The 22,780-nt window shown below is 45.4% G+C and overlaps 1 protein-coding gene across 1 annotated transcript in view; it reads right to left on the reverse strand.

Moving 5' to 3' along the window:
• Positions 1-809: 809 nt before the first annotated feature.
• The window catches only part of CKAP2L (cytoskeleton associated protein 2 like), a 36,168-nt gene continuing 14,197 nt past the window's right edge, over positions 810-22,780 (reverse strand). Inside the window, exons 3-9 of the mRNA XM_084615407.1 lie at positions 20,986-21,052; positions 17,060-18,366; positions 14,264-14,468; positions 11,582-11,737; positions 9,963-10,026; positions 2,163-2,358; positions 810-1,514 (exon numbers count right to left, since the gene is read on the reverse strand). Of these exons, the coding sequence (XP_084471533.1) occupies positions 1,298-1,514; positions 2,163-2,358; positions 9,963-10,026; positions 11,582-11,737; positions 14,264-14,468; positions 17,060-18,366; positions 20,986-21,052 (2,212 nt within the window). The 3' untranslated portion in view covers positions 810-1,297. The remainder of the gene's footprint in view (positions 1,515-2,162; positions 2,359-9,962; positions 10,027-11,581; positions 11,738-14,263; positions 14,469-17,059; positions 18,367-20,985; positions 21,053-22,780) is intronic.

The following is a 22,780-nucleotide window of genomic DNA, read 5'->3' on the forward strand; positions in this document are numbered from 1 at the left end:
GAGCAGGGCAGAGAAAGTTCCTGATCATAAATTTAAATCAAGTCAGCTACCAGAGTGGTGCAAAGACTATCCCATAAAGTGAATAGGCATCCAGATCACAGCAGCATCCAAGTATACATACCATCTATCCCTGAAATAGTGCTGAGAGGGCCCTACCTATCATAGGTCAAAGGGGATGGAGTGTGTGCGCGCACATGCATTCTCCTTTGGGTCTGAGCACCCTAGGCTGTGTGCAGAGCTGCTCCTGCATTGCCTTTCATGGCTCAAAGCACACAGGCAGCTCTTTGAGAATGGAGGAGTTTGACGAGGTGGGAGAATTTTTAAGGCTATTGTATACATTTTTTAAAATTTAGTTTATTCATAAAGACACTACAAAATAAGACCAGCGGCTACTGTCTTCGGAGGGAGAGGGTCTGATATATGTCCCCCAACTCAGTGTGGAGACTGGGACCAGGCACAACCCCCTCTTGGTATTGAGCATTCAAGATGCTTTAGAAATACTTAGTCACCTGAAGAAAGGTGGTCACTGAAATACTGCACTGCTGTGGTACTGGGAAGTCCTGCAGCCAAACCAGCTGCTCTAAATTAATCCTGAGTTTTCCTGCACCATTTTAAGAGGCACAAGGCTATTGGAGGTGCCAACATCAGTTGTGCTGAGAAGCCCTGCCCATGTGGTGGGATTAGGGCCCAGGGCCCCTTTGCAAGGTCTTTGCTTTGCTCTGGTGTCCCCTCTTGGCTCATCATACTGCAGGGCTGCTATTCTAAGGCCTGCAGTATGTGGTAGGGAAAAAAGCTTCTATTTAATGCTATTTAATGGCTCAAAGTTTTCAGCATTAGTTTATTCATCACAGTACCACCACCTAGGTCTTACATAGTGCTCTTCCATGCATTGATCTCACAGCACTTTACAAAGGAGGTTGGTATTATTATCCCCCACTTTACATATGGGGAATGTGAGGCACAGACAGATGTTCAAGGTCACCCAGCAGGCCAGTAGTAGAGCCAAAAACAGCTACCTTGTGTCCCAGGCCACTGTGCAATGTGCTAGGTTATACTGTGTCACAGGGTATGTACATTATTAAGAGTAGTAACACTGTAGAAAGGCAATTACACATTTCCCCCAGTATATTTACAGCCTCCCCTTTAGTCAGGCAGAGGAAGCCATAACAGAGGCTCTGGCCATGAAGCTTGGATAACACTGTGGGTGCCACCAGCCTGTGCTTGGGGCCCCTTTTGATGCAGTGGAAATGCTTTGGATATTCTTGCTGCAGCATTTCTCTTCTGAGCACTACAAACCCTAAAGCTCCAGGTCCTCCTCTTCCAGCAGGGCCTCATTTTTACGAAACACGAACTGGCTCACATCCTCCATGGCCATTATTTCATCAAGGGAAGACACTACAGTGTCGTGTTCCTTCAGCATCTCTGGGTAGCGAGATATGGCGTGCTCTATCCGCAGAGAACGCCGCACTGGGGTTAAGAATTTCCAGTCTTGCATATCAGACAGTCCCTTTATTCTGCAAAGAGAAGAAGAGAAAAAGCCCCTTAGCTGAAGCTTGGCTGGTTGAAGAGTCCCATTGCCCTGGTCTGGTCTCCCACACGTAGACCCTAAACAAAGACACAGCACTATAAAGCAGAAGAGGTTTGGGGAGCTACTAGATTCCTACCATCCAGGCTGGGATTACCCCTACCCACAACGAAAGGCCCGCGCCCATCTGAAAGGCTACAACATGGATCCCTTCACTGAGGCTTCCTTCAGATCGGTCTCCCCCTTAAAAAAATCACTAATCAGGGGTACCACAGCTCTGCAGGGCTCACTGTGATGATGGCCACTCTGCCCACCCCTGTCCGCCATCCTGTTAAGGTCTTCCCCACATTTTGCTGACCTGGAAACAAGAACTCAGGGCTGATGTAGTTGCAGCCATAATCCAGACACTGCAGGATCAAAGCCCCAGGGAGCCTTGCCCTGCAAAGCTCAGGAGCAAGACAGGAAGCCAAAAACTGCCTCATGACCCCACACACTGATGGGAGAAGCATGGCCGATCTCTTGGCCAGTGACATGCTGGCTGATAGCAACAGGTAGAAAGGTCTGATCACTGGACGTGAGGAACAGTATACAACAGTAGGGATAAGAGCAGCTTGAACTGCAGGTTACAGGTTCTTACCTGGGCACTGGGACAACTTGTAACTTGACCAAGGAGACTGGCTTGCTAGTCAAGAACCTTAAACTGGATTGTGGAGTTGCCACAGCCTGCTCTCTCAAGCTAGGGCAAGGAGTTCTGGGCCCCTGAAGCACTGGCTGTTCAGCTGTATCCTCCACTATGAGAGAGCTGACTTCAGCAGAAGGGTCTGCAGGGACCCCTGGAGAGGAAGAAAAAGGGCATGTGTCACTCTTCCTTCCCCATGCTGAACTCTGGTGTACAGATGTGGGGACCTGCATGCAAGACACTCTAAACTTATTTTTTTACCAGCTTAGGTTAAAAACTTTCCCAAGGCACAAATTCCACCTTGTCCTTGAACAGCATGCTGCCACCACCAAGTGATTTAGACAAAGAATGAGGGAAAGGATCACTTGGAATTCCTGTTCCCCGTAAATATCCCCCCAAGCCTTACAACCCCTTTCCTGGGGAGGCTTGAGAATAATACCCTAACTTATTGGTTACAATGTGAACACAGACCCAAATCCCTGGATCTTTGGACACTGAAAAAAAAATCAATCAGTTCTTAAAAGAAGAATTTTATTTAAAAAAAGAAGAAAAGGTAGAAATCCCCGCTGTAAAATCAGGTTGGAAGATAACTTTACAGGGTAACAAAAGATGCAGAAAACACAGAGGAACCCCCTCTAGCCTTAGTTTCAAAGTTACAGCAAAACAGGGACAAACCTCCCTCCAGCAAAGGGAAAATTCACAAGTTGAGAAAACAAAGATAAACTAATACGCCTTGCCTGGCTGTACTTACAATTTCTGTAATATGATAGACTGGTTCAAAATGGTTTGGAGGACATGGATTGATGTCCGGTCCTGCTTAGTCCCCAGAGCGAGCGAACACAGAAACAAAGAACCCAAAACAAAGCCTCCCCCCACCCAGATCTGAAAGTATCTTTTGTCCCCCTTGGTTCCTTTGGTCAGGTGCCAACCAGGTTATTTGAGCTTCTTAACCTCTTACAGGTAAGGAGGAATTTTAGACTACCCTTATGGTTATGACAGCATGTCAATTCCAAGTTTTGTGGCCCCTGCTTGGCTTAAAGAGGGAAGGAAGGAAGCTGCAAGCTGAAGTAGGATTACAGTAATGCAACACTTTGGAAGAAGCCAGTATTCAATCTGTTATAGCAAACAGTGACTTGCAAAAGAAAACTGGTCGTGGGTCATTCTCTGTGATGGAGTGAGGCACTGCTAAGGAAGGTATTTTTGTTTTTAGAAATATTAGAAAGCTGATTTCTGAAAAATTCACCCTGGAAAAAAGGCACACGTTTAACAGGGAGGGAAATTAACCCCCAGATCTGCTTCCCAAGGGATGGGATAAATTCATCAGCACATGAGTCTTTAAATCCAGATTGGAAATCTTTTTTTTTTTTTTTTTTCCTACAGAGATATCTTGTAATGCAACCGCGAATTATTGGGCTTGACAGTGAAATCACAAGGTGATAATCTCTTGCCTGGATCACAATGGCCATTTCTGGCCATAACATCTATACAATATGTATCTTCTCTAAACTGGAAAGCACTATAGATCTTTGGAGAAATTGATGTATTATAGCAAACACTAAGGAAGTGACAGCTGATTAGCTGAGAAGGGAAAGGAACTTTTATTCCAACTGTAACCTCTATTTAACCCAAATACCCTACAAACAAATGAGAGAAAAGAGTTCTCTATTAAGATTTAGCAACACTGCCCCATGAGTGGAAAGCTCTTAACACACCTCCAAGACTTCCAGAAAAAAACAGGTTTGGTGGTCTCGATACTAAGATAACAAACAAGCATGAAAAATATTTAAAAACCTGAGGCCTTCTTTATCTCAAAGCAGCAAAAAGACAGACCTCTATTTATTTTTCTTTGGCTAGTCACCTTTACAGAGCATTTTCAGTTAGTGACTCATTCAGTTAGGAACATTAAGCACATTCATGTCCCTCAGAAGGATGAGCAGATTAGAGAGTGGATGCCGAGATACCAGATGTACTACTGGGGATGGCTGTTTGATTAGAAGACCAGCAGAGGCTTGAGGGTGGGGTGGGACAAGAGGTATTATCTTTTCTTAACTTCTTGATAATGGTCATCACTGCTTCTCTCCCCCATTGCATGTGCACCGAGAAACCTGCACTTCATCTCTTAACGATCGCAGGAAACTAAGGGTACAAGACCAGGATTCCCAGGCATACCTTTCTGCTGCCCATAGGTGGAGAAAAGCTGAAATCTTTGCTGTCCTGCTCTGTAACACCTGATCTTGCATCCTTTACCCTTCCACATAGGCCCTATTCCAGCCCCATATGCAAGGACATGTTGCATGGTCAGGCTTAAGGGAGCATTGTATTCAATAGACTCCATTGTTACTTTCTATCCCCTTGCATATAGCATGACCTACCATAGGCACTGACTTTTATTGTTCCCAGTGGGTGCTCCACCTCCACTTCACCCTAGAGCCCCGTCCTACTCCACCCCCTCCCTCGAGGCCCCACCCTCGCTCCAACTCTTCCTGTCCCGGCTCCATTCTCTGCAGGCCCCGCCCTCATTCCACCTCTTCCTGCCTCCCCCCACCCCCCCCAAGGCCCCATGTCAGCTGCCGAACGGTTGAAGGGCAGCCCAGCTGTGGCTAGCAGGTGTTGACCACCCCCACTATTTTTTCCTCTGGGTGCTTAAGCCCTGGTGCACCCACAAAGTCAGTGCCTGTGCCTGAGTCTCTCCTCACTTGTAGCAGTGTAAATCAGGAGCAATCCCAACGAGATCAGTGGAGTTACACTGGTATAAAATTAATGAATCATAGTTGGTTCACCAGCCTGGGACGCAGTCTAATGAGTGGCTCTGTGGTTCACCAAGACAGAGAAGGCATGTCAGACTGGCAGTGCCAGCAGGAATCTGAAACACATTTCTTGAGTTGAAGAGGGCGCTAAGCAGGGGTGAGTCTAGCTGGCATAGTTTAGGGTTGGGAAAGGCACTGTAGTGTAAACAAGACCTGCATTAACCATGTTTTTCGGCAGTTAATTTACATTTTTTCTTGAGGAAGAGCTGTTAGTGAGGGGGCATAATTGGAGGGCACCCATGGGAGGGGAATGATCAGCCACTTTAGCTACCAGCTCTGCCTTCCTCCTGTCCCCACCATGCCCCCGGTAAGGCGGGAAGGGCCAAGGGAAGAAAGGGGGATGGTAACTGATGGGCTGTGAGGAGCACATCCACCAGCTGGAGGCAGCAAGAGGAATAGCAGGGAGCCCTAGACTTTGTATCTACTTTAGGGAGCTAGTGTAAAGGAAGGGGCTCTGCACAGCCCTCTGCAGTACAGGAGTACTGTTGATGTGTGGAATGGCCCATTCAGTGGGGTGTGCTCAGATGAATTACGATGGTCCAAAGAGATGAATAGTCTAACGCAGTAGCTCTGGGTGGTGTGAAATGACCGATTTATCTCAATGGGAGTTCCCCTGTATCTCAGTTTCAGTTGTGGAATACCATTGTTCAAGGTAATCTCACTATGCCTCTCAGTTTTAGAGCAACTGGAATATTAAAATTTTCTTATGGGGTGGGGGGTGGGGGGGAAGGAGAGACAGTATCTGAGAAACGCCTGACCCAAATTATTCCAAACTTGCACCGTTGCCCCTGTTGTGGTATACCAATATCCTAGATAATCTCACTGTGCATGTGGAATTTAGAGTACTTTGAAAAAGAAGCTAATAATGCAGGGGGAGGACATATAGAATCATAGAATATCAGGGTTGGAAGGGACCCCTGAAGGTCATCTAGTCCAACCCCCTGCTCGAAGCAGGACCAATTCCCAGTTAAATCATCCCAGCCAGGGCTTTGTCAAGCCTGACCTTAAAAACCTCTAAGGAAGGAGATTCTACCACCTCCCTAGGTAACGCATTCCAGTGTTTCACCACCCTCTTAGTGAAAAAGTTTTTCCTAATATCCAACCTAAACCTCCCCCACTGCAACTTGAGACCATTACTCCTCGTTCTGTCATCTGCTACCATTGAGAACAGTCTAGAGCCATCCTCTTTGGAACCCCCTTTCAGGTAGTTGAAAGCAGCTATCAAATCCCCCCTCATTCTTCTCTTCTGCAGGCTAAACAATCCCAGCTCCCTCAGCCTCTCCTCATAAGTCATGTGTTCTAGACCCCTAATCATTTTTGTTGCCCTTCACTGGACTCTCTCCAATTTATCCATATCCTTCTTGAAGTGTGGGGCCCAAAACTGGACACAGTACTTCAGATGAGGCCTCACCAATGTCGAATAGAGGGGAACGATCACGTCCCTCGATCTGCTCGCTATGCCCCTACTTATACATCCCAAAATGCCATGGGCCTTCTTGGCAACAAGGGCACACTGCTGACTCATATCCAGCTTCTCGTCCACTGTCACCCCTAGGTCCTTTTCCGCAGAACTGCTGCCTAGCCATTCGGTCCCTAGTCTGTAGCGGTGCATTGGGTTCTTCCGTCCTAAGTGCAGGACCCTGCACTTATCCTTATTGAACCTCATCAGATTTCTTTTGGCCCAATCCTCCAATTTGTCTAGGTCCTTCTGTATCCTATCCCTCCCCTCCAGCGTATCTACCACTCCTCCCAGTTTAGTATCATCCGCAAATTTGCTGAGAGTGCAATCCACACCATCCTCCAGATCATTTATGAAGATATTGAACAAAACCAGCCCCAGGACCGACCCTTGGGGCACTCCACTTGATACCGGCTGCCAACTAGACATGGAGCCATTGATCACTACCCGTTGAGCCCGACAATCTAGCCAGCTTTCTACCCACCTTATAGTGCATTCATCCAGCCCATACTTCCTTAACTTGCTGACAAGAATACTGTGGGAGACCGTGTCAAAAGCTTTGCTAAAGTCAAGAAACAATACATCCACTGCTTTCCCTTCATCCACAGAACCAGTAATCTCATCATAAAAGGCGATTAGATTAGTCAGGCATGACCTTCCCTTGGTGAATCCATGCTGGCTGTTCCTGATCACTTTCCTCTCATGCAAGTGCTTCAGGATTGATTCTTTGAGGACCTGCTCCATGATTTTTCCAGGGACTGAGGTGAGGCTGACTGGCCTGTAGTTCCCAGGATCCTCCTTCTTCCCTTTTTTAAAGATGGGCACTACATTAGCCTTTTTCCAGTCATCCGGGACTTCCCCGGTTCGCCACGAGTTTTCAAAGATAATGGCCAATGGCTCTGCAATCACAGCCGCCAATTCCTTCAGCACTCTCGGATGCAACTCGTCCGGCCCCATGGACTTGTGCACGTCCAGCTTTTCTAAATAGTCCCTAACCACCTCTATCTCCACAGAGGGCTGGCCATCTCTTCCCCATTTTGTGATGCCCAGCGCAGCAGTCTGGGAGCTGACCTTGTTAGTGAAAACAGAGGCAAAAAAAGCATTGAGTACATTAGCTTTTTCCACATCCTCTGTCACTAGGTTGCCTCCCTCATTCAGTAAGGGGCCCACACATTCCTTGGCTTTCTTCTTGTTGCCAACATACCTGAAGAAACCCTTCTTGTTACTCTTAACATCTCTGGCTAGCTGCAGCTCCAGGTGCGATTTGGCCCTCCTGATATCATTCCTACATGCCCGAGCAATATTTTTATACTCTTCCCTGGTCATAAGTCCAACCTTCCACTTCTTGTAAGCTTCTTTTTTATGTTTATGTTTTTATGTTTATGTATATTGGGAACCTATTGACCAAATGACCTAAATTTGCACCATAAATTCTACCCCAAACCCTGAATAGCTTTTTAATTATTTCTTCCCCAAAACGGAAGAGGGTGGTGAGAATTATCCCACGATTGATCCCAAAAGAGTAATATCAGGACCAGAGCCTTAGTTTGAAGCCCCAAGTATGTGTAAAAAAAAAAAAGTTATTAGAAGTGTAAAATTTGAATGTTACATGATTATTTTAGTGGGACTGTATCTCACTTAAACGACCTTAAAAATCTTGACTACTAAACCAACCCTGTGGTTATTTTCAATGACAAGATTTTTTTGAGGCCCTCTTTTTCTTAATCAGCTTTCTCTTACCCTAACCCAGCACTCTGTTCTATATGAACTTGAAACGGTGGAAAGGGAGAAATTTTCACACCCAGATCCAGTCTTTCATCCCCACAAAGTCAGCAGTTACCCTGATTTCAGGGAATTAGGTTTGTAAAGAATAATTTCATTTTTAAAGTTGATCTGTAAGGGGCAATAACTGAGACTGTGCCTTCATTTGATTTTTTTCAGATGTGTAAAGAAAACATGTGTGCATGAAGATTTGGGGGCCTAGGTGTTTTGTTTGTTTGTTTGCATGTTTGTTTTGGGGAGGGAAAATACATTTATGTTGCCTCCTTTTATATTAAAGACCCAGGTCCTGCCTAGCCTGGGGGACTCATGCTTTGGCTTTGTCTAGACTGGAGTTGGTGGTCCTCTTATAATTTGAGCTAATTGATTGCAAATGCTAATTATGTTGATAACTGAGGTTCTCCCCAATTTTTTTTTGGGGTGGGGCACAAAGTTTTGTGGTTTGCCTGAGGCTGAGCCACCATGTCCTGATACTTAGCAAGCAATTGGCAATCTGACAGTAAATGCTAATAATTACAACAGGAGGACAAATGCTAGTCCAGACAAAGCCTATGATATCAAGAGAACTAGTGAAACGATATCATTCACAAGAGTCAAGAGACAGAAAATTGAGCAAAGGAGAGGAGAAGGGATTTTAAATCACATTTTGAAAAACCCTGTTTTGTCACATTTTGTTAACACCTATTTAATTTCAGTGCCAAATGAGTACTTTAGATAAAGAATGAATAGGTGCAAGGGAGGACGAGAGAAACAAATTTGCCCCCATATTTTTACTATCCTGGGGGGGGACGGGGGGCAGGACAGTTCCCCCACCCTTCCTCCCCTAAATAGTACCCCTGAGGACAGACACCTCCCCACCTAGGCAGAGCAGAGCAGCTTGGCATTGGCAGAAATTGGGGAAGGCAGTGCAGTGACTCTGCATGTCCCCCCACCCCTAAACTGCGCCCATGGTGGACTCCCCTCCCCCTCTCCTGACACTGCAGTGCCCCCACTCCAGCCAGGCTCCCTCTGCCTGAAATAGGACTCATCTAGTGCTGCTTGCAGTTGGAGCTGGTTGGGAGCTGGATCTTGAGCAGGAGATCTAGGTAGGAGGCAGGGCGACCCAGGTGAGCAGGGTCTCACCGCTGCTGATCAGGCTGGGCTTCTGCTGAGCAGAGGGAGCCCTGCACTCCCCCCTCGTCCACCCCTAACCCTGGCTGAAGCAGTGGAGCAGCTCCCTGAGGCTGCTGGAGGAGGGCCCCACCCCCACACCGAGGGCTGAAGTAGGGCTGGGTCAGCCTCTGCAGCAACAAGCCCAGGAGCTACAAAAGTTGAACAGCTCATAGGTGATTAACGCAGCTGTCTACTAACTGGTTGGTGGGGGCAGGGCTGCCTAGGAGTTACTGATACCTGGCTGGGACTGCAGCTCTATGTGACCTACATTTTCAAGACTTAACAAGCTAGCCTGGCTTTCAGAGGAGCTGAGCATCTGCAATCTCCAGGCAAGTCGGGGGGGTGCTTGGGGGGTTGCTCAGCACCTATGAAAATCAGAGCACTTTGATGCCCAAATTTAGACACCCAAGTCAGAAAGCTGTGACCTTATTTTCCTCCACTCCTAAGGAAACATCATCCCTCTTCAGAGGGCCTTTTCCCATTCATGCGTTCTTCCAGTTTCACCCAGCTAACCATTTGCTCAGTCTTTTCAAGGCTTAAGTTTCATTTAGTATGTGTTACCTTGGGATGCATTGTCTGTATTTTTCAAAAACTCAACAACAACTTCTCTCAGCTCCTGGATTGGCTGCAAGAAAAAAAATTGAGAACTTTAAGGTCAGAGCACACTTGACTCAGGAAAATGTGGGCACCCGAACCAAGACTTTGGGTCCCAAAGAGTGTAGTGTGTTCGGAACTCACTATTCCATTAAATCATAACCCATCTCCCCACACCAGGCAGCCAAACTAAGGTGAATCAGTGATAAAGAGAAGAGGAAATATTTGTAAGCAGACTGAAGTCTGTTCTTGAACAAGCAAGCAGAGGATTGCTAGATGCTGTCAGCAAGAAGAGAAACATTCCACCCCCTCCACACTTTGGTCTGTGTCGTTACAGTTCTGGTGTCCACAGTATGTTCCTGTCCTCTGGGAAAGCCTGTCACACACCTCAATGTCAGACTTTCTAAAATAAAGATTAACTGCCACCATCCCATGCTCCTGAGAGGGCTACAAGCCAGAGGCTGCAGTGACACCAGGTGGAAACAGACTAGGCTTGAGTAGATGGAAGATAACAAGAAATAGTACAAGTGCATAAGAGACCTACATACTATGGCTGCAAATTGTCAGCTGTGCAGTCTGCCCATAGCTCCTCCCACAGCCCCTCCCACCAAACTATGCTGCCTTCATCAAGCCACGGCGACTTCCAAACTCTGGTTGAACCGAAAACTTAACATTGCCCTCCTTTCTACACTGTGATGGGGAGCAGGTGTCTCAGTAACTCCTGTGTGTTTGGAGAAATGATTATACAGTTGACCAACTATCCTCACCTAAAATTAGGGCTAGAGTGTAGCCATTTCATTGTGTCTATTGTTAGGCAAGACTTAAAATTCAGTTAGCAGTAAGACAGAAACCTATGTAACTAACAAGCAGAAACACCGGAAGCCCAAGGACACTGACAACTGTAAACACTTAATAAATGTATATGGTCAAATGTTCGCCCAGTAATTCGGCTCTTAGAACAGAACAAACCTTCTCTTCACAGCCCTCCGGATATATGTAAACACTCACCCCCACCCCACCCCTTCGCCTTAAGGTAGTTATGAATAAGTGATGTAATCAAAACAGTTTGATACGTATGTTCTGTTCCTGTCACTGTCATGTTAAGTGCATTCTCTGTCTCTGAAACAATGTTTGTCTCTGTAAGAACAAAATAAATGCAAATGAAGTGATAAAAGAAAGGTATATAATTGGTCACTGCAACCCCACACATTGGAAGGTGTTTATCAGTCTTCCCGGTACTGTAAATAAACCCCTTTCAGGCAAGCACAGACAAAGTGCTTGCCTGATTCTTGGGGAAAAGAATCTTTTTGCCTAACACTATTCACCCCCATATAAGCAGCTTTAAGAGACGTTCAACTAATATGTTTACCCACAAACACACACCCTCTAGTCAGATCTGCCTATTGATCTCTGGAAAATTTGTTTAGCTTATTGGAGACGACGGGTCACCATCGCTGTTTTCCCCAGCCTTCTGAGACAGGAAATATCTGAATGAGGTTTGCTGATGTTGAGGCCACCCGAACTAGCTGGGACATTTGCAAATTCAGAGGAAGTTCTGAGGAGAAGTTTGTGGAGCAATTACTCACCGCAGCACCAGCACAGACCGCTGCTTTATACAACCCAGTCATGTCAATGGTGCCATTACGAGCCAGCAGCTTTGCCTTACATATCCAGAACTTTGCAAACTTCTCTGCCTCTGGAACACTGGACAGTGTGTTGAAGAGCTCCTCTGAAGGAAATCCCTACAAATCATATCAGGAAGAAAGCTGCAGGTTAGAAGGGAGGAAAGCCACTGACAAGGTTAACGGTTAACATCCCTCAAGGAGAGGAAGGATGGTCTTATATTTGAGGCACCTGACTGGGACTCAGTTAAATACCCAGTTCTGACATATATTTACTGTGGTGACATTGGGCAAATCATAGAATCATAGATTATCAGGGTTGGAAGGGACCTCAGGAGGTCATCTAGTCCAACCCCCTACTCAAAGCAGGACCAATCCCCAACTAAATCATCCCAGCCAGGGCTTTGTCAAGCCTGACCTTAAAACTATCTAAGGAAGGAGATTCCACCACCTCCTTAGGTAACACATTCACTTTCTCTGTGCCTCAGTTGGTCATCAGAAAAATGAGGATAATGTTGTGACAGGCCTATTGGTGGTCCACAGCTGTGTGTCAACAACTCATTAGGCCTGACATACTCACTACACCTAATACACTGGTCAGGATATATACCCCAAAGGTGTCATGTAATAGGTCATTGAAAAACTAACAACTTATTAATCATTAATATTCTTGAAAGCTATATGTATGATCAACCCACAAAGGATTATAGAGATGTGCTGGAATTATGATTAAAATGTATTTAAGACAGACAGGTATGGGGGAGTTGATAAACAGGTATTTTCCAGACAAAGGAATGCAGTTCCGCCTGCTTGAATGTGTCTGCTATGTAAATTGAGCAAGGTGTGACCCGAGACAAAGAAAAGCCTATTTGCATGCCAGGCAATCAAAGCCATCGGCAGAGCACATGGAGGAAAAAGTGATCACTTAATCTCACCGCGGGATGGAGACTGCGCCCCCAGGAAACCTTCCTGCCTCTTGAAATTTGAGTGAGTGAGAGAGAGAGACAGACACTCTTTTCAAAGGTTTACTGGACTATAGAGAAAAGGGCAGAGAACCCCGAAGTTATCCTTCACCTGAGAAGACAAGGAAAACCAGCACCTTGGATTCTGTGGGGATTCTGACTAAGAGCTAGTCAACCACTGCTGGAAAAGAAAGATCATTCAAGGAGTCCTCACCAAAGACTGTAGCTTGTTAAGTTAGGTCTTAGGTCATTAGAAAGCATATTTTTACATTTGTTTGTAATCCTTTCTATCTTTATTCCTTGCACCTGGTATCACTTAATCCTGTGTCCTTTTGTTAAATGAACTTGTTTTACTTTTACTATAAACCAGTTCAGTGCTGTGATTGAAATGTCTGTCAAATCCCAGTTAAATTAATGAGTTGTAGTGTATTGTCTCTTTAAAAGAAGCAACAAATTTAACTTCTGCAAGTGCTCCAGGAGAGGGCTGGACACTGCAGGGAGACAGCTTTGGGGAAATTTGGGACTGGGAGAATGTTGGTCACTGGACGGTGGAAGCCAGGATGTGACCTGCACGATTGTGTGCACGCTGTTGGTGTCAGAGCTGTCAGCCGCAGCAGCATAACATTTAAGGTACCCAGGGTTGTGGGGCAGGCAGTGACACAATCCCTTCCTGGTCTGGGTGGAACCCCGAAGTGTCACAGATGTATCACAGGGGTGTTGCGATGATACATTTAATTTCTGAGGAGCTGATACTGTGGTGATGGGGGACCATATAAATACCTATACAGATCATGTACAGTCATGTGGCATTTCCAGCAATGAAATTCAACAACAGTAAGGTTCTTCAAAAATGTACAGATTTAGACACAAGTTAAGGTATGATGCTGGACTTGGAAGTTTCTGGGACAAAATGCACTGTGAGCAGCAAGAAAAAATTTGTGACAAGAAATTTTAAATCGTGGGTAACGCTCAAGGTATCAATTATTTTGTCATCTATTAATGATGTAAAATTCCCATTTTAGCACAGATTTCAGTGCTGCTTTGCTCCGTAACGGAAATCTCCACAGTCCACAGGATCTCAATTATATCTCTTACTGCAGTGGGCTATGGAATCCTTCAAGGAAAGCTGAGCAACAGATTTTCATCCTATCACATTAATATTTCATTGGTAGGAAAGAAATTCGGTCAGTATGGACACTGCAATTTTGCCTTAGATCTGTACTGGGAGTTTGCTCCAACCCAGATGGCTGCACCTAATTTAGGCATCAAAGAGCAAATTGCAATGGTCCTCATCTTGACTACAGAGACACTGCAGAATGGGGCTGATTGATAAGAACTATAAGAACGGCCAGACTGATGGTCCGTCTAGCCCAGTATCCTGTCTTTCGACAGTGGTCAATGCCAGATGCTTCAGAGGGAATGAACAGAACAGGGCAACTATCAAGTGATCCACCCCATTATCCAGTGGCAGCATCTGGCAGGCCAGATCCAAGCAGTAAGGCCACTGAGCAAAAAGAATGCTGCATGCTGGGGCCTGCAGTCTTCACAAACCATGCCCCCGTATTACAAGTTAGGGTTGCCTCAAGCTACCTCTGCAAAACTTCATATGCTATCTCTGCCTAACAGTCTCCCAAAACACATTAAGAGGAGCAGATTGTTAAAGCCACTCCTGCTCTGTCCTCACCTTCTCAACCAGTTCCAGACACTCTGCCAACATGCTGTTGATCTTGTCCGACACGCAGAGCTGCTTTCTCTTCTCCTCCTCCTCCTCCATGCCATCCCAGAAGGACAGGTTCCTCATTGTCTTGGTTGGCTTTTTAGTAGGCAGTGTCATGGGTGGACGTTTATACGATTTCCCTTTGGATGCCAGCCACTGCTCCAGTTGCTTCCTATCAAAGGGCAAATAGATCATTAGGCCATCAACATCGGATCACCAGTTCTCATTTACCAATGCTATCCCCTGGGCTACAGCTCTGATTTTTGTCTTAGTCATATGTTGCTCATAAAGAGCTAATAGATATGACAAATATTCCAAGATCTACTGAAAGAGCCGGGCAAGGCTAGGAAAGAACCCTCCTTTTTAAAATTAAAGAATCAGTTGCACCTCTTCTTTCCTACTCAGTAAGATGGTGAGATCACTGGTGTTTCCAGTCAGACCATCGCTACAGTGCTTGATTGATTTATAAACAAATTACTACATTCTGAATACAGCGTTCTAATGATTCAACATTAAACCAAAGCCATAAGCTTCAACACTTGTCCTATGCTACGGGAAATTTCAGAGAACCCTTCTTGCTGCATCTGAATTTACAATCCCTTTCTATCCAAAGTGCATCATTAGCACAATCTCATTGCACTCTCAGGCCCACTGCAAAGCGAAACTGACCCTATTCTAGCAAGTTTCACTTTACTGTTTTTGCTGGGGGTAAGTAGAGGGGTGGGGTAAGATATGCACAGGAGAAAGGGAATTGCAGAAAGGGTATCATGCTGTTGCTATTGCTGTTGCTCAAGGAAGAGCTCCAAGTTTAGCAGAGAGCTACTTACCAGGTTGATATGAAAGAAGCTACCCAGTGAGTTCCAGAGACAACACTCTGATGGGAGGAGAAAGGAGCCCAGAGTGCCTCCCTTCCCTTCTCCTAGGGGTTACCCTTGAATTTCAGCAGGACCCTGTCTCCATTCTTGATCAACCTTTAGTTAATCAGGTACATTTTTGAAACTCAGACTAGAAGATATGATGACCTGGAAGATTTAGGCCCTAGTAATGGGCAGCTCTAAGCAAACCCATCCAGTTTAAAATTATTATATTCAGGGCCAAATGTTTGCCTTAAAGCAACTCCATAATTCATAGGATCTTTCAGGTACTTTCAAATACATTAGAAGGTTTAGATTCTGTGCTTTCCAATGAGCCCAGACGGCAGCTTGAAATGAGCACGAGAGAGAGGAATTCAATAGGCAGCAAAGTTGTAGGGTTTTTCTGGAGGTGCGGAGCAGTGATTTTAGTAAAAGAATGGGCCCACCATCCAAAATGATTGCTTTTCAAAGCAGCCTGTTTGCATAGTCTGCAGGACAGAGGGAAAAGAGTAAGGTTCTTTACCTTTCAAATGTTCTGGTCAGAAACAGGCCAGAGCTTGATTGTAACCTGGATGCTAAGGCAGACTCGTGGCTTAGAAATCTCATCTATTTCTCATTCATGTGTTTTTTCGGTCTCTGGACCAGGGATCGGCAACCTTTGGCACATGGCCCACCACAGTAAGCCCTCATTGCGAGCTGGGCTGGTTTGTTTACCTGGCGTGTCCGCAGATTCGGCCGATCGCAGATCCCACTGGCTGCGGTTCGCCGCTCCAGGCCAATGGGGGCTGTGGGAAGTGGCACGGGCCAACGGATGTGCTGGCCGCCCTTCCCACAGCCCCCACTGGCCTGGAGCGGTGAACCGCGGCCAGTGGGAGCTGCGATCGGCCGAACCTGCAAAAGCACCAGGTAAACAAACCAGCCCAGCCTGCCAGGGGGCTTACCCTGGTGGGCTGCGTGCCAAAGGTTGCAGATCCCTGCTCTGGATATTAATACCAGTCAGAATGTAAAACACCTCAGTAGCCCCAAACCACTAAAAACGACAGACTACTACCAACAGAACTTGCAGGTCAATTTAAGAAGATATTCCATCTCCTTTCAGGTTGACATAATCCTGAATAGATCTGGTAAACCATTTTTGAAGGAATAGAACACCTATTGAAATGTTACAGATATCTTGGTGCAGATTAGCAGCATGTCTACCTAGCACTAGGTAATAAACATTTCACTTCCCCAGACCGGATCTGTCCATATCCCAGACAATAGGATTTACCCTAGCCTGCTTTCAGCAGACCACCTCAAACAATGCACTGAATACAATTCAAAGAGCTGCATTTCCTGCATATGTTTTAGATATTGCTTGTTGCATGGGAAATACTGAGTCCTTATCTCTTATTCACAGTGTTGTTTAGAAGGGTACTGACAGAATACTGCAGTTTAATACATATCCAAATTGTGGACGAAATCTGGTGGGAAGCATCCATCTGAGAGGTGAAAAAACACTGGGATCCTGGTGAACAAATGAACCTCGAGCATCTCACTCTGCCTCAGGATGGCTGTATCTAATTTAGCAATAAGTAAGCTTTCTCTTGAAGAGAAATTTCCTTCAAGAGGTATCAGTAGCTGAATTAGACACAGTTACTGCACCAGTGGGGTGGGGGAGAAGGTAGAGGCCCAGCCAGGGCATTTGACCCCCTCATGGAGAGGGAGGCAGCAGAAAGGTAAAGCAGAGCCCTTGCCACCATGAGGCAGGAGCTCATCTCCTTTGGGTTGACTCTGAAGAGGCATTACCTCCTGTCTCTCCATGAAGACAACTTGGCTTGGTGAAGGAGTGAGGAAACAGGTTAGCTGCCATGTTCAGGGTTACAGGCAGGAGAGAAATGAGGAGAGAACCAGAAAGGAAGTTACTTACTTGCGATTCTCAGCAGCTGGGGTCTTGGGATCCTGATTACCCGGAACCTCTCTTACCCTTAACAGCTCTTGCTTGGGTGTTTCTCTCATATTCCTAAGCATGCCAACACTGGCTTGGTCTCTGGACATGCATGTGCTTGCAGTACAGTTTCTGGGGAGAGTGCTTTTGGATTTTGTATTATAAGTCTGAGAAGCTTTCTTCAAGTCTTTAATGCACTGCTTCCCTTTTGTTGCATTCATTTGCCAGTTGGCTGTGCCACTTGTTTTTGAATTGGGTCTCTCTGACATGAGTTTTGATTTTGCTTTCAGTTCCATCACAGAGGGCCTCTTGGAAACATGAGAATTTATGGGACACCTTGTCAGTTTCAAATCTTGTCCAGCTCTAGCCTGTTGTTTGGACCTTCCAACTTCCAGAGCACCAGGAGTTTTACATGTTCTTGAGTGCTTCACATATTGCTTTTGTGTGGCCTGTCTTCCAAGACCGAGCCTTCCAACTGCCTGTAATTTCACTGTGTTTTGCCTCACAAAACTGGGATGTAGACACTGTTTTTCTGCACCTGATTTCTTGGATAGCCAAGTTCTAGAAACAGTAAATATTTGGGAAGGAGGCACTGACCCCAGGGCTTTGCTGCTTGGTCTTTGAGGATACATGATTTTACAGCCAGGTGGAGATTTTGCTAGTTTATTCTGAATTAGTTTCTTACTGGTCCAACAGGCAGTAACTCGGTCTTTCAGACCCACATTGTTCCTTGGAGCTGTGCCCAAGGTATGTCTGTGAACCAAACCTATTTTCCTCTCTGGCTTGTTTAAACCAGTCCTAGATTGTACTTTGATGTCCAGCCCAGACTCTGTCCTGTTCTCAGAAGATTCTAGAGTGGTTTTACTAGGAAGGTTTACTTTATCACAGTCTACCATTTTTTGCAAATTCTCAGTTACTGAGTGGTGCTCCCCACACTGGGGATCTTTTCCAGTCTCGGTCAACATTACAGCCCTTTGATCTGTGACTGTCCCCGGATTTTCAGATTTCCCAGTCTCTTGTATTTGATTTAACTGATGACAGGTAGAAGATGATGCCATTCTGTTCAATTGCACACAATGGCTTTTGTTTGGCAGAAGGTTGGCAGGTGGCCCTGTACTCTTTCCCAGAAGGTTGGGAGGTACAGTCTTTGGCCTGTGGGACCCAGGGGCATTTGAGGACCTGTGCTGAAGAGCATGACCTGCACTTCTTGTATTTTTGACAGCAGGTGCATGATCCTTCGGTATGCATTTGGACCCTTTTGAGAGAACATCCTTCTTGGGCTGGACAACCTGAGGAAAGAGAGGATAAACATTAGTCTCAAAAATAAGAGAAATGAACAGAATCCACCCCCAGATTCAAAATTAGATCAGGAGTTCATACTTCATATACATTTGAGAGATAGTTCTTTCTTGTTTGCAATCCTTGGGCCCTCTTTCCACACCCATTCTCTATCGCACAGAGGCCCTGTGGTAGCTGTTTACATGAAAGAGTAATGGACGCAGCTGTCCTGAAGTTTTCAATATCAGAGGCCACATGCACAGACCTCTCCATAAAGTGCATCCTGAGGGGAGACTCAACTTTTGAGTGCACTTAGAGAAGTCTGTGATGTGCCCATCTTCTAAGCAAATGAGGCACTGAGTGTATCCATCATTAAAAGACACAAGAGCCTTGCAAACAGGGTAGCTCTTAAAGCTTGGGAATGTACGCATTGTACTCAGTGTTGGAGTACTATCCCAATACATACATGTGCCAATCCAACAGGGACTGCTGACCAAAAGCCTTCAGCTCAAGTGCACTAGGCATGCACATACCAACAGTGAAATATGTATGTTGACAATCACCCAAAAGGAGAACAAAAATCATTTAAAAATAGCCATTTAAGGTGGTTTAGTTTTGTTTGGATGTAATCCACACTTTCAGTTCTGAACTTCTGTGCAGTGTTGCTACCCTGGTAGACAGCTGGTGTTTCACCCCAGAGATAACTCTATCTTAGCAGTGGCTGAAACAACAAGCATATTGGCATGTTTCCAGAAGGAAAGAGCTATAATGATGATATTTTAAAGTCTGAATTTAATGCTTATTGACTAGAGGTCTTCAGCATTTTTAATATATTTAGTAAGAAAAGATTTGTATTTAATTGCCTCTTATGCCAAGCTAGCTAGCACTCTATTGACACCAATCTCTTTAGGGCAAGGAATCCATTTTATTGTGTCAGGTTTCAGAGTGGGTAGCCGTGTTAGCCTTTATCAGCAAAAACAACAGGAGTCCTTGCGGCACCTTTCAGCCTAACAAATTTATTTGGGCATAAGCTTTTGTGGGCTAAAACCCACTTCATCAGAGGCAGGGAGTGAAAAATACAGTAAGCAGTATATATATTACAGCACATGAAAAGATGGTTTCCGTACCAAGTTGGGGTGTGTGTGTGTGGAGGGGTCAGTGCTAATGTGGCCAGTTCAATCAAGGTGGAAGGGACCTATTCTAAACAGTTGACAAGGGGTGAATATCAACAGAGGGAAAATTACTTTTTGTAGTGACCCAGCCACTCCTAGTCTTTATTCAGGCCTAACTTGTTGGTGTCTAGTTTGCAAATTAATTCCAGTTCTGCAGTTTCTCGTTGAAGTCTGTTTTTGAAGGTTTTTTGTTGAAAAATCACCACTTTTAAGTCTGTTATTGAGTGTCCAGGGAGATTGAAGTGCTCTCCTACTGGGTTTTGAATGTTACAATTCTTGATGTCTGATTTGTGTCCATTTATTATTTTCCATAGAGACTGTGCAGTTTGGCCAATGTACATGGCAGAGGGGCACTGCTGGCATATCATAGAATCACAGAATATCAGGGTTGGAAGGGACCTCAGGAGGTCACCTAGTCTAACCCCCTGCTCAAAGCAGGACCAATCCCTAACTAAAGCATCCCAGCCAGGGCTTTGTCAAGCCTGACCTTAAAAACTTCTAAGGAAGGAGATTCCAACACCTCCCTAGGTAACACATTCCAGTGTTTTACCACCCTTCTAGTGAAAAAGTTTTTCCTAATATCCAACCTAAACCTCCCCCACTGCAACTTGAGACCATTACTCCTTGTTCTCTTATCTGCTACCACAGAGAACAGTCTAGATCCATCCTCTTTGGAACCCCCTTTCAGGTAGTTGAAAGCAGCTATCAAATCCCCCCTCACTCTTCTCTTCCGCAGACTAAACAATCCCAGTTCCCTCAGCCTCTCCTCATAACTTATGTGTTCCAGTCCCCTAATCACTTTTGTTGCCCTCCGCTGGACACTTTCCAATTTTTCCACATCCTTCTTGTAGTGTGGGGCCCAAAACTGGACACAGTACTCCAGATGAGGCCTCACCAATGTCGAATAGAGGGGAACGATCACGTCCCTCGATCTGCTGGCAATTCCCCTACTTATACATCCCAAAATGCCATTGGCCTTCTTGGCAACAACGGCACACTGTTGACTCATATCCAGCTTCTCGTCCACTGTAACCCCTAGGTCCTTTTCTGCAGAACTGCCGCCAAGCCATTCGGTCCCTAGTCTGTAGCGGTGCATGGGATTCTTCCGTTCTAAGTGCGGGATTGTGCGCTTGTCCTTGTTGAACCTCATCAGATTTCTTTTGGTCCAATCCTCTAATTTGTCTAGGGCCCTCTGTATCCTATCCCTACCCTCCAACGTATCTACCTCTCCTCCCAGTTTAGTGTCATTTGCAAACTTGCTGAGGGTGCAATCCACACCATCCTGATATGTGCCACCATATTATGGCATATATCACATTGCGAGATGTTCAGGTGAATGAGCCCCTGATGGTGTGGCTCTTATTGTGTGTTTCTACAGAGCCCCTAACCATGTCTGGGCTGATTCCAACATAGAATACAAAACTAGAGTGTCATAAGAGAAAGGTCTTTTCTACTTACAGGCCCTGATTTAGAAAGTGGTGGTAACTGTGGATTTGGCTGATTGGTCCGGTCCTTTAAATAGGGTCTATAGAAATCAAACAAAATATCAATGTACCAAACAGGGTGTTGGATGAAGGATTAAACATTAGGCAACAATTCAAAAGCAGTTTTAGTGTTAGCAGTTTCTGAGAAGCTTTTTAATAGCAGAGACCAGTTAGTAAACTGTGTGACACTGGCAGACCAGGTGCCAGCTCACGCCAGAGCCCCATGTCAATTCACTTATGTATTAGTATAGATCAAAGTGACTGTTAAATGTATGTGTGACACTCTGTACCCTAAAGCAACACCCTGGCAACCCCATATTTACCATGGTGATAGGATTATGATATGTTTTGTACAAAGCATTCCTTGTAAGGTATCATTTTAAAAGTCTTAATCTGTTGAACATTAATATCCTGTGGAATTGTATGCGCTATCATTGTATGTGGAGTTATGGAGTTTTGCTATGTGTGTGTTACTGAAAACTGTTGTGAAGTTGGAAACACCCACATCCAGCCTTTCAGGTACAACAATGGAGGAACCAGGTGCGCTAATGGCCCATTAAAGGGACTACATACTCACAAGGACTGTCCCAGGAACCATATACAATGGAGACTTCTCAGAGATAGCACCTATTGAGACTGCTTGCCTCACATCATAGCAAAGGATCTTTCCAACAAGCTGGAAGAAGCTATAAAATGGGGAAGTGACATCATCGTTTGTCCTCACTCCCCTCACAACTCAACACCTGGAAACACATCTGGAGAACAAAGACTGAACTGGGGAGGCGGTCCGAGGATGAAAAGACCCCACCCCCTGTGTATGAAGGAACTATACCATTAGGGTGAGACACTGCTTGATTTAAATCATGTCTAGTTTATAGAACGCAAATTGTGATTTTACTTTTATTTCTTGGGTAACCAATTTTGATCTGTATGCTTATTACTTATCACTTAAAATCTATCTTTCTGTAGTTAATAAATCTGTTTTATATTTTACCTAAAACAATGTGTTTTGGCATAAAGTGCCTGGGAAATCTGCTCAGGAACAAGAGCTGGTGCATGTCCTCTCCACACTAAGGGAATGGTGGACTGGGTTATAAACTTACACTGGTCAGGCTTCTGTCCAGGGCAAGACGGTACAGTTCTGGGGTCCTAGACTGGGGAGCTGTGGGGAATTGGCTGGAGCCTCTTTAGTGTTGGTTCATGAGTGGTTGGCAAAAACATTCATGTATCACAGCTTGGTGTGTCGCTGCCTATGGATTTTTTTTTTTTTTTTAAATTGAAGTGAAGATATATTTACCATTGAAATAAACTGGCATTGGAGGCTAGGGCATAGGCAGTTGTGAGCCAGATCTAATGCTGCAGCAGCCAGCGTGAATGCTAGATACAAACCCCAGGAAAGGCACAGCACTAACATGTCCAGGGCAGTTCTCCCTACTTCTCATGAGGCTTGAAACAGCCAAGCACCCACGTGGGGTGCAGAAGGTGAGAACCACAGCAGCCATGTTAGGCCTGGAGGGTTATTCCATCTCCACGTCCTGCAAAGGGAGTTGCTGTTAGTTTCTCACCCACGGTACCAGCTCCGGCACATGCGGGTCATAAGTCCATTTAGGAAAGATGCACTTGTACAGATTCAGCAGCACCATGTCCTGGGATTTCAGCTGTCCATCAATATGACACTTCATGTGACCATGAGTCCCTAGTGGCTCTGTGATTTGTCCTTTGTGGCCCCACTTGGTCCTCAGCTCCACTGGCTTAAACCACAGCACATC

This window comes from Lepidochelys olivacea (genome assembly GCF_965140295.1).
Source record: "Lepidochelys olivacea isolate rLepOli2 genome assembly, chromosome: 26".
Classification (NCBI taxonomy): Eukaryota; Metazoa; Chordata; order Testudines; family Cheloniidae; genus Lepidochelys; species Lepidochelys olivacea.